This window comes from Thermobia domestica, chromosome 8, assembly GCF_964235325.1.
Source record: "Thermobia domestica chromosome 8, izTheDome1.hap1.1, whole genome shotgun sequence".
Taxonomy (NCBI): domain Eukaryota; kingdom Metazoa; phylum Arthropoda; class Insecta; order Zygentoma; family Lepismatidae; genus Thermobia; species Thermobia domestica.
This window is the reverse complement of record NC_137461.1, coordinates 226533829-226552899: the sequence shown is the minus strand read 5'-3', so window position 1 is coordinate 226552899 and position 19071 is coordinate 226533829. Positions and strand designations below refer to the sequence as shown.

Sequence of the window (19071 nt, the reverse complement as noted above, 5' to 3'; positions counted from 1 at the left end):
AACGCGGGTCTCCCGCCCGACGACGAGTACGCGGATCATATAGCCACAAAGGAGTTAATTATCAGATCTAGAAACATGTGCATTTGTACTCACGACTTCTATTCAAAATTGAGCTCTTGTGGGGCCGCGGTGGCTCAGTAATAGAGCGTTCACCTCTGGCACATAGGGTTCTTCGTTCGATCCCAGCTCGCGCCAAGTGAACCTTGTGGTGGACAAACACTGTGTGCGTGGGTTTCCTCTGGGTACCTTCAGTTTCTTCCCACTTTCTTCATTCCACCATTTCATTCATTTTTTTGATCATCACTGTCTCCTTTAGCCTAGCCTGCATAATCGTGGGATATAAAACTCAAAAGATTTTATTTCATTTCATTTCAAAATTGAGCTCCCTGTACGTTTCCATTACAGGTGAGCGAGTGTTTGGAACAAGCAATTGTTCATTCTACAAGAACTTGAAAAACACTGAGTTTACTTATTTATTGAATAGAGAATTTATTATTTTATTTCCTTTGTTATATGTAATAAAATACTTATAAAATATATTTTGAATCCTCGTGACTTATCCTTTCATTGATATCTAACAGAAAAGTTACGCCATAAACTAATATCAGTCTTGAGAGTATGAAGACTCTATCGACATCTTATTCAACAAATTCCAAGAAACTTTTTAGATTCTACATTGGAATAAAAACACATTATTTAATATGCACATAGTACCTCCTCTTAATTTCACTGCAGCCAGAAAAATAAGACTCAAAAGTTATGATCATTCCTATCTAACATAAAAATTCTTAAATGTCGAAGATTCCTTTTGTAACAGTTGTACATTATTTCATTTCTGGTACCGAATATTCGGTTTTTGCATCTTTTAAATGGTCATTTATTCTGATCGCATTTTAAAAAGGCGATATACAAATTATAACTGAAAAAAATTGCCTCATATTACTTCGTAATGAATCATTAAAACAGGTTTTATCCTCTTTAACTTCTCTCTATCCCCCTCACTCTCACTCTCTCTCTTTCTTTTTTTATTGACTATTTCCTCATCTCTAATGAAAGGTCAAACAATGATCTGAAATACTATAAGGAACTTATTATCCTCAATAAGAACAGAGAGTTCACTATTTGGGCAGTACAGTGTTTACTTTCCCTACTGCATAGAACACTATATAAAGAAGATAGGATGTGCTTTTGTTAGTATCGTTGGGTTGTAGGAAAAAACAATCCGTTTCAAGCAAAAAAAAAAAAAGCATCATAAATGCAGAATACGGAATGCAGTACTTTCATGGATATCATCACACAGAAATATGTTCAATAAACAGGTACTGTGAACGAATAGAGCAACTACAACAAGTTCATTTTTTAAAACAGCAGTAATGACAAACTAATTAAACAAACTAAGATAACAGCCAATTTAGTGTTACATCTCCCCAAAATCATATAGTTTTTAATTAACAAATCAAATATTTTATATGCTACTCTACTCCCAACAAATTAGTATCTATACGAGACAACCCCATTAGCAAATGCCGCCACGCGCTTTCGGTCCTCCATCTACAACGGCGGCACGGCCGCTCGAATGTGTAAGCAAATGCGGATCAGTTTCGGTATTCGGGCTGCTGTCGCTAGTGCGTTTGGTGGCTAGATTTCGTATTCGGACCGAAGGCGGATACCCAGCGATTGGTCTTTTCTGACTAAGAGGCGATATATGGACAACGGACCGCCGTCTGGTTTGCCGCCTTGTTCCGAAAGCTTCGGTTCGATGTATTTGCTTTGCGTTTGTCAATTGTCTATAACAGTCCGCGTGTGGGATTTTCCAAGACATTGTGTTTGTAGAGTATTACATTCGTGTATGTACAGTATTACATCATGTGCTTTTTATTTTCAGATGTTTGCTTTGATGATGATAGTTTAGCTACAGTACCAGATTGTTGGATTGTAGAACAAGGAACAGAGTACAAATGTGCATGGCCAACAACTGGTAAAAATTCGAATATATTTAATCGATATGTAATTTTTCAGTTCAATCCTGAGCAATCCTGGAAACAGTACAAGATAAAGAAGCTTTACACCTGCGGTAAGTATATTTCATTTTATATATTATGATAGATTCATAGTTATTGTCCTTATTCCGATGAAATTTACAATACAAAACGGAAGCACAGACTGTTTAATATAAAGAGGCAGTAACGATACCGGCGGTAATTTCACTTCTAGTTGTCTCGTAATGTTCCATGTATATGGCAGACGTCTTGTTTTATCAAATTTTTGGATGAATCGGTATGTATTGCATTATTAAGGTAACATATATGCCTTTGTACATAAGGAATAATTCTAGTGTAGAATGAACACTATTCAGTGTTCCAATGCACTACTCCGGACAAATCGAATTGTGTTTACCTATGTTGTTGCTACTGTATTGAGTGTACAAGGACATATCCGACTCAATACTATTTCATTTTGGGGTAGCCACATTGTATTCATGACATGTTAACAGATCTAGTACCTTCGAGTAAAAACAAAATTAGAATTTTTGGAATCCAAAAGCCAATGTTAAAAAAATGAAATGAAATCTTGAAGTTTAACGTCCCATAGTTATGCCGGTTAGGCTAAAGGAGACAGACGGTGATAATGAAATGAGTGAAATGGTGGAGTCAAGAAAGTGGGAGGAAACAGGAGAACCCCGAGGAAAGCCACGAGCACGGTGTTTGTCCACCACAAAGCCCACACGGCGCGAGCTGGGATCGAACCAGACCCCAAGCACCGGAGGTGAACGCTCTACCACTGAGCCATCGCGCCCCCAAGCCAATGTTAAATCGAGTGGAGTGTTAAATTCACGTATGACTTACATAATTTCTGTGTCAAGTCTTCCAATTCATAATGGCTAGTACATGTGTTGGTACTGGTTTACTTATGGCGCACCACATTTTTGAAGGTTTACGAAAATGTACATACTTTGCATTATAAGATATCTCATTTCTGCAGGCGATAGAATTAAATATAGAGCAATATACCAGTATTTTAGCTGTACAGATGTTGAATTACCGGTACTAGTGTAAAATTATTACAAGTGGTTTACGACGTATGAAATAAATGAGTGCATATGAAAGATGGCTCTATTGGATGCTGTTTTGCACGGAAAACGGATTTTTGCACAGTATACAGTTAATCTTCATTTTATGTTTACAAGTGGAGCGTTGCTAGGTAAGGTTCTAGAACAGGTCCCCCTTCTCATTCAACTGTAATAAAGGGAGAAAACGACGTGCCTCGCTCGGCAATATTAAGCTTCGGTTCTGAAAGGAACTATTCTAGCTACTAACCTATATTGGGGGACTTGTGTTCTAGAGCCTTCCCGCGTTACTAGTATGAAACCATGACAAGTGCCATTGAGATTTCTATCATTGCCAAAACCCACTTCTTTTTACTATGCTCGCTTATGCGTATACCTGCCATCGTTGACGTGCCTGCGGCCTTCGGATGCACTCCCGAGCTGAGCTACAGCGTGGGCCCTCCAGCTTCGCTTTGAAACAGTTTCAGTTAGTTAGCATTCGTGCTTTTTAATGGCCACCTAGCAGAAGTTGATATGTGTGTTTCGCATTGTAGTTTTTATGCCATACGTTCAGAACCGTATTTGTACGCAAATTGTAAAAAAAAAAAAAAAAAAAAAAAAAAAAAAAAAAAAGTAATTTTCAAAAATTACTTCTCATGGGCCTCCTTGAATTTTATCTATGTCAAGTAACATATTTTCATGTCGCCCAACGCAAATCATTTAGGAAACAATAAAAAGAAAAGTAGTGAAAGAACTATAATTTTTCATCAATTATTTCGACTGGGGAGCCAAAAGAAAACCTGGAAGCACGCGTCTTTGGAGCGGAGGACCCTGGTGGGAGTAGTAGTAGTACGCGCTATGGTCGTTCAGATTTCACTTTAAACTGTAGGTCCACGTTTCTCAAAACCTCACTAATAAAAAGGGATATATCAATAACCACCCTTTCAACTCATAGAGCATATCATTGAAGCGTATTGTGAGATCCGTAGGGCATTATCTATTTCATTTACATTATTATTATTAATTCTATTTTTCTAACATGAGAAAGAAAGAATCTCACCCAACTCCTTCCATGCCTTCGGATCCGGTACTGCTACTCAGTGTACCGTTCCACACGATCAGTCGAAAACAAAACTAACAATTCCAAAACTGCTGTAAATGACAAATCTGGAACATAGATTCATATAAAGAAATTAATGGTTCGTATTCATCATTCAGTGCATTCGAAACTGTTAACTTTAATTCGACGTAATCGTTTGAAACGATTCAGTGGGATGCAGTACCGATTCGGAAACAATCATGGCTCTATCGTGACCGTGGGAAAATGCAATAAACGAAAAAAAAAAAAAAATGTATAGAAAGGTTTGATCATGGCAGCGTCACGTCTGTGATTGTGCGGATTGTGATAAAGGTAAAAAAAAAGCCCTGCGGGGCCTCTCACGCCCTTTACTCGCTCAGCTATATCTTGTAACCTAACTGTTTGTCAGTAAAGTGTGTGTGCAACTGGCTGGGCGATTCGGAACAAATGCCAAAAATATAAACACCAGATTAGCAGCATTACTTACTTCATGTGGACACAGCCAACAACGTACTAATCATTTCCGTTCGTCACAGTTAGAAATCACGAATCATAATCAAGTGACTCGAAATTCCTACCGAACAAAACTTGGGAGGGGGTAGTTTCCCCTTAAATTTGTGTATTTACATTGTTCTCGTTGTCATCTTAGTTGGTTTTTCACCTCCGCTTTGTGTCATCTTTGTAAATAGTGAAACAGAATAATGTAAACAACTCGAAAGACTGAAAAGTATAAATACCATATATGAGAAACACCTTTTTGCGGCCAAAATAGCCTGGTTTAAACAAAGAATTGATTCACACAAATCCTGATTCGTGGTTAATAATATGTAATAGCACTCTGGAATAGTATGCTCCATTTCTTTCAGAGATGAGGGTGGACGAAAACTAGACGGAATAAAGTTTTCTAAAACAGACCTTAATGCCTCGATGACGTTGAAATCTGGCGATTGTGGAACCCTAGGGAGGCTCGAAAGTTAATCGTGATGCTGTGTAAACCATGTTGTGAAAATAGTAACCATGTGACAGGCAGACAGATCGGGTTGAACCATAGGAAGGACGTTGCTCTATAAAATGATCTCAAAGGAATAGTCATCGTTCTAGGCAAGAGTACAATGCTCCTTGGAGAAAATCATAATCTCCCACAGTGTCACAGAATCATACCGTTCATAATTGGTAGTGAGAACAGGTAAACGAGGTCTACACGAATAACAAAAAAACATGCTCGCCAATCGCAATACATGCTGTGGAATAACGCTTGAAATTTTAAGTTGTTTCCGACTACTGTTCACGTTATTCTGTCCAAATTCTGTATAACCTTCCGTTACATAGATGTTCAAGTAATGAATTCGTGGTATTTCATACTAATGGAATATAAAAAAAAACTTTACTGTTAATTGGAGATAAATAATAACGAACTTATTTCCTCTGGTTTTTTTTTTTTTTTTTTTTTTTTTTTTCAATTTCAGACAATTACAGAAAGGCAAGAGAGAAAGAGGTACTTGCAGTCGAAACCTCAGATTTAGCAACTACCGCCGACACAGAAAACGAAAGAAAGCGCAAGGCACGAAAACGTAGGAAAACTCGTCGTTATTTTCACGAGACTGACAGTGAGGAGAACATAAGTTCAGATGAAGACTTAGCGAGCCATCCGTTATTTGGCAAAAATAACGGCATTCAGGATTCTCCAGTTGGTCTGTTTCAACCATCATCCATAGGTATGTTCTCAATCACTTTATTTCACATTTTATTCTCGACTGCACTTTAAGGGCATATATAATATACTTGTTGTTTACACTGTTTTTTAATAATTATGTAATGTAATGTAGGATCACTTGTTTCAAATATCATAGTAAAATATACACTAACCTGAGATTGCTACTGCTACTTCAAGCATGATGCTTGAATTCTGGGAATATTTATCGCACTGCAAAACTAGAATACAAATGCCTTTAGTGTAAAATATTTTGCGACGAATTGTATAAAATTCTTCTTTGTATCCCGATTGTTAAGCATGCAATTGCAAGAATGTTATTTGCCTTAATGACGAATGATGTAGCCGTATCTACAAATCTTTCTGGGGCTAATGGAAAGTTTCCTTTTGGGAAATCTAATCTGCTACTTGTTATTAAAGGTAGTTAATTTCCTCACGCTTCTAGAACGTATTATTATTATATTTTTTCGTATTAAATATGGAAGAAGAACCTATTTTTGTAATTTTTGACATATTTACCATGTTTTTGCTAGATGTACTACTAGTCTACAAAATTTCACAACCGATTTCTCCTTCCATCTTTAACAGTCGCATATCAATGTTATTATTACTTTAATATATACTAATGAAGGGAGAAGGTTCAGTTACTGACCCCATTATATTTCTATACATCTGAGTAAAAAAACGAAAGTAAATGTGTTTGCTAGCTCTTCAAATATTTACATGAAATTACGATACATGTACGTGAGCTATTGTTTCTGTACATACGCGCATATAAACACTTCTACCAATATACTGAAAACTACAGTACGTATAACCTACGATAAAATATCTCCATGTAGTCGATTCGTATCTCGTCATTCATTTTTAAAAAGATGTGAGCATTAGATTTTATGAGTTGAATTTGTTTTTGAAAACATTAATTTGAGCATGCCAAACTGGTATATTTGCCGTCGGGTGAAATATATTTTCAAAATAAATGTCTCAAATGCTAAAAATTTTAATGGAATAATTAACAGAGATATTGACAAAAATATTGCGTGGGATCAGTCTCTGACACCCCCCCCCCCCCGCTTCATTCATATCCGACTGTTAATAGAAATGTGCAATCCGTTTTAGGTGTTCAAGACGGACATTGAATTACTGCGAAAACAACACCAAACATTAAGAGTGAAAAGTTGTGATTGTTCCGAAAAGAGGACTTGCTGGCGCAGTGTTTACGCAACGGATGGTATTCTGGAGACCCGGGTTTGATTCTCGGTCCAGTTCCAATTTTTCACTTTGTAATATTTTTAATATCATGGAGCGCCGTTTGTTTATACACTGCTTTTAGAGTGCGATGTCCCTCTTCAGCAATAGCTATGTAAGATGTAGCGCTTCTGTTCAAAGCATGATTATTCTGCTTGAGGCCCCATGTTCGATCTCGCTCGCACCAAGTGAGTTTCGTAATTGTTTGGCGAACACCGTGTGCTAGAGTTGACTCCCAGTTTCTTCATCCAGCGATTTCTTGTATCATAATACACACTCCGTTAGCATCAAACACAAAATTAAGTTTCATAAACTGTTTTCAAGTTTTCATTTTGAAACTTCTCGAATTTGTTAATATCCTCTTTCTTTACTTCGTGGAATTTGGTAACCCTGATTATTAGGGCCCTCAAAACCACTGCTACGCAGTGATTTCTTTTTTCAAAACTGATTTCTTTTATTAGCATGGGATTCACTGGATGTGAAGAATTAAAGCTATGGGAAGAAGGACTCAGATGAAAACTAGGAAACTTGTCATTAAGTTAACTGTCAGACAAAAGTGCTAATTCGAGACTATGCAGATATTATTTACAGTTAATTCTTTAATATATAATGAAACCTCTGAATAACGAATCGCGATGGATATGATTATTTGTCTGCAAATAACAGATATTCATTAACGAATTCCTCCTAGATAATTACTCTACTGGTGATTACATAAAGCAGAATTTAAAAATTCGCATTATTTAAGAGTTACCGAGCGGAATAACGGACGGACGTACCAACATTACAATCTTATAAGCCCCACTGTGTGATTCTAACAGAGGCTAATATCGAAATACTGTACTCAGTGTTAGAATCGCTGGGGGATTTGTTTATAGGGGGGGGGGACTACAAAACATAATGCTTATAGGGTCATTTTTCTTTCAAGTGCAAGTCACTTCTATAGAAGTCTCTTAATGTGATTAATGACGAAAGTAAAAGTAGAAGTAACCGAATAAGAGTTTACTAAGAGAGAACCAACCACCCATGGCGGTTTGTGAATTTCTTAGGAAAAGAATACTTCAATAGTTGTCTGTCGTGTAGTCATTTGCACTAGCTTCTGATCAAAATTTGCTTCTAACTGTTGGATCTATTGAAACGGAATAGAAGATTATAAAATTAAATAAAGTATTTTCTTCCTAAATACGTACAGGCTGAAAAAATTCTTGTCAGTTATGAAGAGGTTACTGTAATGGTGTGGGTACAGCAAGACTGTCCTGTCTGCATCTGAGTGTTTCCGTAAAAGGGAAGGCTCTCTGCCATAAGAATAAACTATATCTTTCCCGGTGTCACAGGGATTTTTTACCCCTGGAAAGTTTTACCCCCTGGAAAATTTTACCCCCTGGAAATCTTTACCCCCTTGTCGGTTTCTGGTAACTTCAAAGGAAAAGTCAAAAGTCACATTAAAAATTCATATAATTGAATGTGATCTCTCAGTGTATGCACTCACTTTGGTCAAGATGGCTTTAAATCCGAAGATTTGGTAGGGGGGTAAAAATTTCCTAGGAAATTATTACCTCCCTGTCGGTTATTGGTTACTTCAAAGACAAACTCAAATGTTATATCATAAATTGATACCACTCTGTAGTATCTCTTAACAGACACAGTCATTTTGGCCAAGATGGCTTTAAATCCGAAGATTTGGTAGGGGGGTAAAAATTTCCTAGGAAATTATTACCTCCCTGTCGGTTATTGGTTACTTCAAAGACAAACTCAAATGTTACATTATAAATTGATACCACTCTGTAGTATCCATTAACAGACACAGTCACTTTGGCCAAGATGGCTTTAAATCCGAAGATTTGGTAGGGGGGTAAAAATTTCCTAGGAAATTATTACCTCCCTGTCGGTTATTGGTTACTTCAAAGACAAACTCAAATGTTACATTATAAATTGATACCACTCTGTAGTATCAATTAACAGACACAGTCACTTTGGCCAAGATGGCTTTAAATCCGAAGATTTGGTAGGGGGTAAAAATTTCCTAGGAAATTATTACCTCCCTGTCGGTTATTGGTTACTTCAAAGACAAACTCAAATGTTACATTATAAATTGATACCACTCTGTAGTATCAATTAACAGACACAGTCACTTTGGCCAAGATGGCTTTAAATCCGAAGATTTGGTAGGGGGGTAAAAATTTCCTAGGAAATTATTACCTCCCTGTCGGTTATTGGTTACTTCAAAGACAAACTCAAATGTTATATCATAAATTGATACCACTCTGTAGTATCTCTTAACAGACACAGTCATTTTGGCCAAGATGGCTTTAAATCCGAAGATTTGGTAGGGGGGTAAAAATTTCCTAGGAAATTATTACCTCCCTGTCGGTTATTGGTTACTTCAAAGACAAACTCAAATGTTATATCATAAATTGATACCACTCTGTAGTATCTCTTAACAGACACAGTCATTTTGGCCAAGATGGCTTTAAATCCGAAGATTTGGTAGGGGGGTAAAAATTTCCTAGGAAATTATTACCTCCCTGTCGGTTATTGGTTACTTCAAAGACAAACTCAAATGTTACATTATAAATTGATACCACTCTGTAGTATCAATTAACAGACACAGTCACTTTGGCCAAGATGGCTTTAAATCCGAAGATTTGGTAGGGGGGTAAAAATTTCCTAGGAAATTATTACCTCCCTGTCGGTTATTGGTTACTTCAAAGACAAACTCAAATGTCACATTATAAATTGATACCACTCTGTAGTATCTCTTAACAGACACAGGCACTTTAGTCAAGATGGCTTTAAATCCGAAGATTTGGTAGGGGGGTAAAAATTTCCTAGGAAATTAATACCTCCCTGTCGGCTATTGGTTACTTCAAAGACAAACTCAAATGTTACATTATAAATTGATACCACTCTGTAGTATCTCTTAACAGACACAGTCACTTTAGTCAAGATGGCTTTAAATCCGAAGATTTGGTAGGGGGGTAAAAATTTCCTAGGAAATTAATACCTCCCTGTCGGCTATTGGTTACTTCAAAGACAAACACGAATGTTATATTATAAATTGATACCACTCTGTAGTATCTCTTAACAGACACAGTCACTTTAGCGAAGATGGCTTTAAATCCGAAGATTTGGTAGGGGGGATAAAAATTTCCTAGAAAATTATTACCTCCCTGTCGGCTATTGGTTACTTCAAAGACAAACACATATGTTATATTATAAATTGATACCACTCTGTAGTATCTCTTAACAGACACAGTCACTTTAGCCAAGGTGGCTTTAAATCCGAAGATTTGGTAGGGGGGTAAAAATTTCCTAGGAAATTATTACCTCCCTGTCGGCTATTGGTTACTTCAAAGACAAACACAAATGTTATATTATAAATTGATACCACTCTGTAGTATCTCTTAACAGACACAGTCACTTCAGCCAAGATGGCTTTAAATGCGAAGATTCGGTAGGGGGTAAAAATTTTCTAGGAAATTATTACGTCCCTGTCGGCTATTGGTTACTTCGAAGACAATCTCAAATGTTGCATTATAAATTGATACCACTCCGTAGAATCTATTAACAGACGTACTCAGTTTGGGTAAGATGGCTTTAAATTCGTAGATTTGGTAGGGGGGGTAAAAATATCCTAGGAAATTATACCCACATGTCGGTTTTTGATTACTCCAATGTAGTGCTCTCAAACGCGTCTCGGGTCGGGTTACGGGTCTGGTCGGATCAGGTCAAATCAGGTCGGTTTGTGGGGTGAGGTCAGTCGGGTCAGCAAGGGTCGCGTTGTCGGGTTGTTCTACTCGGGTCGATCAGTCGGGTCAGCTCGGGTCGGGTTGTCGGGTCGGGTCAATCGTGTCAAGTCGGTTCGGTTATCGGGTCGAGTCAGTCGGGTCAGCTTGGGTCGGGTCAATCGGGTCAGTTCACTTTGGTCAACTGAGTTTAGGTTGAGCTTAAACTCGGCTGGAGTCGAAAACTGCTGTTTTTTACTAGCTGTCTAATTGAAAATAGCAATTTTCTATTGATTTTATAGAAACCATAAATCTATTTTGAACACTTGAAGCTAGTACTTTTATGGTAAATGCTTATTTTTGTAATTGTATGTACTTTAATTTTTAAATGTGGAAGATTGATTTTACCAATCGACTGTAATATTAATATCTACGCCAATATGGAGTCTGGATTTAGAACAAAACTAGAAGTTGTTTAAGTAAGGCCAAAAGAAAGATTGGATATGGACGACCAAGCCCAAGCAGGGCTGCGGTGGCTCAGTGGTAGAGAATTCATCTCTGGTGCATAGTGTCCATGGTTCGATCCCAGCTTGTGCTAAGTAGGCTTTGGGGTGGAGAAACGCCGTGTAGTGGGTTTTCTCGGGGTTCTCCTGTTTCCTCCCACTTTCTTCATTCCACCGTTTCATTCATTTCTCATGGTCACCATATCCCTTAGCCTCGGTGCAGAATCGAGGGACCTTAAACTGAATATTTCATTTTATTTCACCAAGCCCAAGGACATCGATACAAGAACAAGATAAAGATTGGATATGCAAGACGAATTGCATAGTAATCTTGCTCTTGGCCTTCTTTTGGTGATCACCAAGTAGCGATGAGCATATTTTCTTGCTTTCCGTATAGTATGAAAGACCATAATCAAAATCACACTTGGTCTTCATTTGTACCGATGAGGCGAGCATTCTTGGCTCTTGTATAGCATGAAAGACCACCAAGACTACGAAATGCAGGACCAATACTTGACTGCAAGACAAAGAATAAGACGCAGTATTGATGACCAAGACCCCGGGAGCGAATCGTTTGAATTTTATTTGTTGGGCTGAAAGTGATGAAATAAAATTAGTACTTTATAATTAAATATCATACTGTATTTTTAAATTTTAAATTACAAAATTCATTTTATGTATCTTCTTACGTGCAACTATATATACTGTAAAATACGTTTTAATTACCGAGAAAGAAAAATCAAAGTGGCACGGGTCCCGGAATCATAAGAACCTATTTTGGAATGAAACTTGAAGGGTTGGAAAAAATCACAGGTATTCTCCTGTTTCCTCAACCCTTATCATTGTAGTTAAACGATTTCCTTTTGTCTCCGCCAAGAGACTCTTGCTACTGCATTCCGAGAAGACCCCCTGCCGTCCGAGCAGGTGAGAACACTGACCTTGAAGAAAATTTTCGTCACATAGAACTAAAGCAGGAAAAAATATTTTTTCCCACGTCGGACGTTGTTAATAGTTATAAAAAGAAATAACCAAACCTCAAAAGTGCCAAATATTCATTAAGATGCATATACAAATCCCCCGTTCGATCTAGCTAGTGGTTAACGTGTAAGACTTCGGTACACGTGGTCCGGGCTTAATTCGCAATGTGAGTGCATTTTGGCGTTCACCCAGTGTCGTGACCATAGTGCTCTCAAACGGATCGGGTTGACCCGACCCGACGCGTGACCCGACGCGACGCGTGACCCGACCCGACCCGACTCGGATCGGGTTGTCGGGTCAGGTCAATCAGGTCGGATCACGGTTCGGGTCAGTCGAGTCTGGTCAGTCAATTCGGGTCACGGTTCGGGTCGGGTCGGTCTTCAACCCGACCCAACCCGACCCGTTGAGAGCACTACTCTAAAGACATCAAATGTTACATTATAAATTATTACCATTCTGTGTTGTTCGTTAACGGAGGCATTCACTTTGGTCAATATGACTTTATGTCCGAAAATTTGATAGTGGGTAATATTTTCCTGAGATATTTATACCGCCGGTCGGTTATTTGTTTACTTCAAAGATAGTATCAAATGTTATATTATAAATTGATGCTACTCCGTGTTATTTCTTAACAGACGAAATCATTCTGGTCAAGATTGCTTTATGTCCGAAAATTTGGCTTCATGACCAAAAACTTGATAGTCGGTAATGTTTTCCTAGGAAATAATTGCTTTTCCAGTTTTGCACGTGATTTGCTGTCTGACGAGGGTGTCTTAAGAAAAAAATGAAATGAAACTATTAGTTTTACGTCCTACGGCTATGCCGGTTAGGATAAAGGAGACAGTGATTATGAGAAATGAATGAAATGGTGGAACGAAGAAAGTGGGATTAAACGGTAGAACCCCGAGAATGCTCACAAGTACGGTGTTTGTCCACCATAAACTCCACACGGCGCGAGCTGGGATCGAACCAGTGATCCCAAGCACCAGAGGTGAACACTCTACCACTGAGCCACCGCGCCCCCTAGGTGTCTTAAGATGGTTGCAGTGTCAAAGTGGTAATTTCTATTAATTGTTTTCTTATTATATCAATTAAATTTGTATAAGTTGCTCTTCAAGAGGAACAATTCAAATCTTACATATTAGCGGCCTAGTATAAAAGGAGGAAGAAACTTTCCTCCGAAACACTGCACTGTTAAAAAATATTTCATAGTTTCGTTCGTGAAAGCAGCTCTTGACTTGTTCTACTAGTAGTCGAGATTTAAGGATTTAGTAGCGTCGAAAGGAAAATATTGATTTTGAAACTCGATTTTACTCTTTTGACAGTGTGGAACACGTAGGAAGAAAAATATATAGAAAATAAACAATCTTTTGAAACAAAGGTAAGTAAATCTAACTTTAAATTTCGTTATTTGCAACTGAGAAAGCAGACTTTGATTCCAAAATATAACCTAGTTTGCAGTGTAAAATATTAGATATTAGTTGCCTTATAATCTTGATAACTACTATTACACAGTTTATAACATAAATGATTGTAAACATAAAACACTTCTTTCAATTAAAAACAACGTTGTTGCAATTTATTCCTCTCTCTCTCCTTATATACACATGGTAGACAATTTATCGTGATCATCCGCTATAACGGGTTTAGACAGAAATTCACAAGTGTTGCCAACCAAATATAAATTTATATTTTTTCAAATGGCACTACGTCAGTTTATTACACATTTCTAACCATGTTAAATGTAAACTTAAAATACTACTTTTATTAATCAGTGTTACAAGCTAAAGATATTATGGTATCACAAACATCCGAAGTTTGGAAGCCTCTAACGCCGACACAGCACAAGAGAGATGCACAGGATAATATAGTTCGAAAGAACTTTAGCGCTAAATATCATGGTCATGGTATGACGTTCTTCGAATGAATAGAAACGAAGTTACAGGGGTTGAAAATTTGAATTTTTTGAAAGTCTTTATTTACAAAAATCTTAGGTAAATATTATATCTAGTTACATGTGTGGTTTGCAAGGAACGTTCAAATTATTTTACCGTTTACAACACTTCGATTTCTCTAACCGTACCGGAGATATAATAAACATTGATAAAGTTGTCAACACTGTTGAAAATGGCGTAGCTAGCTAGTGCGAGGTAGCCACCAGAACAACGTACAAGGCTTGTAAAAAGAAGATTCTCAAGTCGTATGTACAACCGCTGAACTTAGAAACTTAAAGCTTGGTCAGTACATGGGATCTGAGACGTGATATATCACAGAGAATCGATTTTTGGAATTTCAAAGCGGAAGCGAAGAATACGTATGAAAATTATCTTATAAAAACGTGTACATTTTCGGGCTCTATTAAACCCCAGTCATCAAATTTGGTACTTCAACATCTCCTTTAAAATAAAAATAAGTTCTAGCTTTCTTTATATATTACCTCCCTATTAACTTTCGAAAATAAAATCATCCTTCATCGTCCCCAAAGTGAGTGCGTCTGTTAAGACATAAATCGGTATAACATCAATTTATAATGTAAAAATTTGACCTTATCCTTGAAGTAGCACAGAACCAATACAAGAGTATAAGCACCCCTATAAAATTTCTGATATAAAGACATCTTACCGACAATCAGTACGTCTGTTAAGAGATAACAGGGTATAATATCAATTCATAAAATCATATCTTGGCTAAAGTGAATGTGTCTGTTAAGAGATACTACAGAGTGGTACCAATTTATAATATAACATTTGTGTTTGTCTTTGAAGTAATCAATAGCCGACAGGGAGGTAATAATTTCCTAGGAAACTTTTACCCCCCTACAAAATCTTCGGATTTAAAGCCATCTTGGCCAAAGTGACTGTGTCTTTTAAGAGATACTACAGAGTGGTATCAATTTATAATGTAACATTTGAGTTTGCCTTTGAAGTAATCAATAGCCGACAGGGAGGTAATAATTTCCTAGGAAATTTTTACCCCCCTACCAAATCTTCGGATTTAAAGCCATCTTAGCCAAAGTGACTGTGTCTGTTAAGAGATACTACAGAGTGGTATCAATTTATAATATAACATTTGAGTTTGTCTTTGAAGTAATAAATAACCGACAGGGAGGTATTAATTTCCTAGGAAATTTTTACCCCCCTACCAAATCTTCGGATTTAAAGCCATCTTGACTAAAGTGCCTGTGTCTGTTAAGAGATACTACAGAGTGGTATCAATTTATAATGTAACATTTGAGTTTGTCTTTGAAGTAACCAATAGCCGACAGGGAGGTATTAATTTCCTAGGAAATTTTTACCCCCTTACCAAATCTTCGGATTTAAAGCCATCTTGACTAAAGTGCCTGTGTCTGTTAAGAGATACTACAGAGTGGTATCAATTTATAATGTAACATTTGAGTTTGTCTTTGAAGTAACCAATAACCGACAGGGAGGTAATAATTTCCTAGGAAATTTTTACCCCCCTACCAAATCTTCGGATTTAAAGCCATCTTGACTAAAGTGCCTGTGTCTGTTAATTGATACTACAGAGTGGTATCAATTTATAATGTAACATTTGAGTTTGTCTTTGAAGTAACCAATAACCGACAGGGAGGTAATAATTTCCTAGGAAATTTTTACCCCCCTACCAAATCTTCGGATTTAAAGCCATCTTGACTAAAGTGCCTGTGTCTGTTAAGAGATACTACAGAGTGGTATCAATTTATAATGTAACATTTGAGTTTGTCTTTGAAGTAACCAATAGCCGACAGGGAGGTATTAATTTCCTAGGAAATTTTTACCCCCCTACCAAATCTTCGGATTTAAAGCCATCTTGGCCAAAATGACTGTGTCTGTTAAGAGATACTACAGAGTGGTATCAATTTATGATATAACATTTGAGTTTGTCTTTGAAGTAACCAATAGCCGACAGGGAGGTAATAATTTCCTAGGAAATTTTTACCCCCTTACCAAATCTTCGGATTTAAAGCCATCTTGAGTAAAGTGCCTGTGTCTGTTAAGAGATACTACAGAGTGGTATCAATTTATGATATAACATTTGAGTTTGTCTTTGAAGTAACCAATAGCCGACAGGGAGGTAATAATTTCCTAGGAAATTTTTACCCCCCTACCAAATCTTCGGATTTAAAGCCATCTTGGCCAAAATGACTGTGTCTGTTAAGAGATACTACAGAGTGGTATCAATTTATGATATAACATTTGAGTTTGTCTTTGAAGTAACCAATAACCGACAGGGAGGTAATAATTTCCTAGGAAATTTTTACCCCCCTACCAAATCTTCGGATTTAAAGCCATCTTGGCCAAAGTGACTGTGTCTGTTAATTGATACTACAGAGTGGTATCAATTTATAATGTAACATTTGAGTTTGTCTTTGAAGTAACCAATAACCGACAGGGAGGTAATAATTTCCTAGGAAATTTTTACCCCCCTACCAAATCTTCGGATTTAAAGCCATCTTGGCCAAAGTGACTGTGTCTGTTAATTGATACTACAGAGTGGTATCAATTTATAATGTAACATTTGAGTTTGTCTTTGAAGTAACCAATAACCGACAGGGAGGTAATAATTTCCTAGGAAATTTTTACCCCCCTACCAAATCTTCGGATTTAAAGCCATCTTGGCCAAAGTGACTGTGTCTGTTAATTGATACTACAGAGTGGTATCAATTTATAATGTAACATTTGAGTTTGTCTTTGAAGTAACCAATAACCGACAGGGAGGTAATAATTTCCTAGGAAATTTTTACCCCCCTACCAAATCTTCGGATTTAAAGCCATCTTGGCCAAAATGACTGTGTCTGTTAAGAGATACTACAGAGTGGTATCAATTTATGATATAACATTTGAGTTTGTCTTTGAAGTAACCAGTAACCGACAGGGAGGTAATAATTTCCTAGGAAATTTTTACCCCCCTACCAAATCTTCGGATTTAAAGCCATCTTGGCCAAAATGACTGTGTCTGTTAAGAGATACTACAGAGTGGTATCAATTTATGATATAACATTTGAGTTTGTCTTTGAAGTAACCAATAACCGACAGGGAGGTAATAATTTCCTAGGAAATTTTTACCCCCCTACCAAATCTTCGGATTTAAAGCCATCTTGAGTAAAGTGCCTGTGTCTGTTAAGAGATACTACAGAGTGGTATCAATTTATGATATAACATTTGAGTTTGTCTTTGAAGTAACCAATAGCCGACAGGGAGGTAATAATTTCCTAGGAAATTTTTACCCCCCTACCAAATCTTCGGATTTAAAGCCATCTTGGCCAAAGTGACTGTGTCTGTTAATTGATACTACAGAGTGGTATCAATTTATAATGTAACATTTGAGTTTGTCTTTGAAGTAACCAATAACCGACAGGGAGGTAATAATTTCCTAGGAAATTTTTACCCCCCTACCAAATCTTCGGATTTAAAGCCATCTTGGCCAAAATGACTGTGTCTGTTAAGAGATACTGCAGAGTGGTATCAATTTATGATATAACATTTGAGTTTGTCTTTGAAGTAACCAATAGCCGACAGGGAGGTAATAATTTCCTAGGAAATTTTTACCCCCCTACCAAATCTTCGGATTTAAAGCCATCTTGGCCAAAGTGACTGTGTCTGTTAAGAGATACTACAGAGTGGTATCAATTTATAATGTAACATTTGAGTTTGTCTTTGAGGTAACCAATAACCGACAGGGAGGTAATAATTTCCTAGGAAATTTTTACCCCCCTACCAAATCTTCGGATTTAAAGCCATCTTGGCCAAAGTGACTGTGTCTGTTAAGAGATACTACAGAGTGGTATCAATTTATGATATAACATTTGAGTTTGTCTTTGAAGTAACCAATAACCGACAGGGAGGTAATAATTTCCTAGGAAATTTTTACCCCCCTACCAAATCTTCGGATTTAAAGCCATCTTGACCAAAGTGAGTGCATACACTGAGAGATCACATTCAATTATATGAATTTTTAATGTGACTTTTGACTTTTCCTTTGAAGTTACCAGAAACCGACAAGGGGGTAAAGATTTCCAGGGGGTAAAATTTTCCAGGGGGTAAAACTTTCCAGGGGTAAAAAATCCCTGTGACACCGGAACGAAATACATTTGTCCATATAATGGACGTGTCCGGTATAGAGAAGTGTTCGTTAAGGGAACTTTTACTGTATCTAAAAAAATGTCACAGAAGCTGGACAAAGTACAAACAACTAAGTGCAGTTTACAGTCTTTCATAGTATAAATTCTACATATATTCATTAATTTAAAATGTTGACTGTTTAAAAAATGTGCATGCTAATTAGTTCATGTTGTTTAGTTACCAAACACCATTTTCTTTCACTCCTTCTACTTATTTATTTTTTATTTTTCAGAAGTATTTCACAAAACACTGAAGAGCCTTTCAGATTTTGACATAGACAAAATAACGGCACGATGGTTTAAAAATGCTTTCGACAGACGCGGTGGCAGAGCGAGAAGAAAAAAATCACCTATTAGTGAAGTGCCGGAATATTTCTGAATACCAATAGTGAATACGTTTAAACAATCTTTTTGTTAATAGAAAAATATTTGGCAGTAAGTAAAAGATTTTGTTCTAAATTAAAATGCCTAAGTGCAAATTAAGTACAATAAAAAACAAAGAATATTATCATATAAGGAAATCAGTAAACTCACATATGTCTTCAGTAGAAAAGGAAGCAGGAATTAACCATCAGGTAGTGATGAGCAAGTGTGTTAGTAATACAAACTCAGGTATTAATGTAGAAGCCCCTTCTACATCAACTGGTACTGAAACTTTTAA

General features: G+C 36.9%; 2 protein-coding genes across 5 annotated transcripts in view; one reads left to right on the top strand and one right to left on the bottom strand.

Annotated features, from left to right (window-relative positions):
- Positions 1-19071, bottom strand: part of LOC145693456 (uncharacterized) — a 44528-nt gene that overhangs the window by 14642 nt on the left and 10815 nt on the right. The window lies entirely within an intron of this gene.
- On the top strand, positions 1642-18820 carry LOC145693458 (uncharacterized). The gene is made up of 3 exons (XM_081769467.1): positions 1642-2074; positions 5591-5839; positions 18644-18820. Exons 1-3 carry the CDS (start codon positions 1867-1869, stop codon positions 18787-18789), a joined length of 603 nt encoding a protein of 200 aa, XP_081625593.1. The 5' UTR covers positions 1642-1866; the 3' UTR covers positions 18790-18820.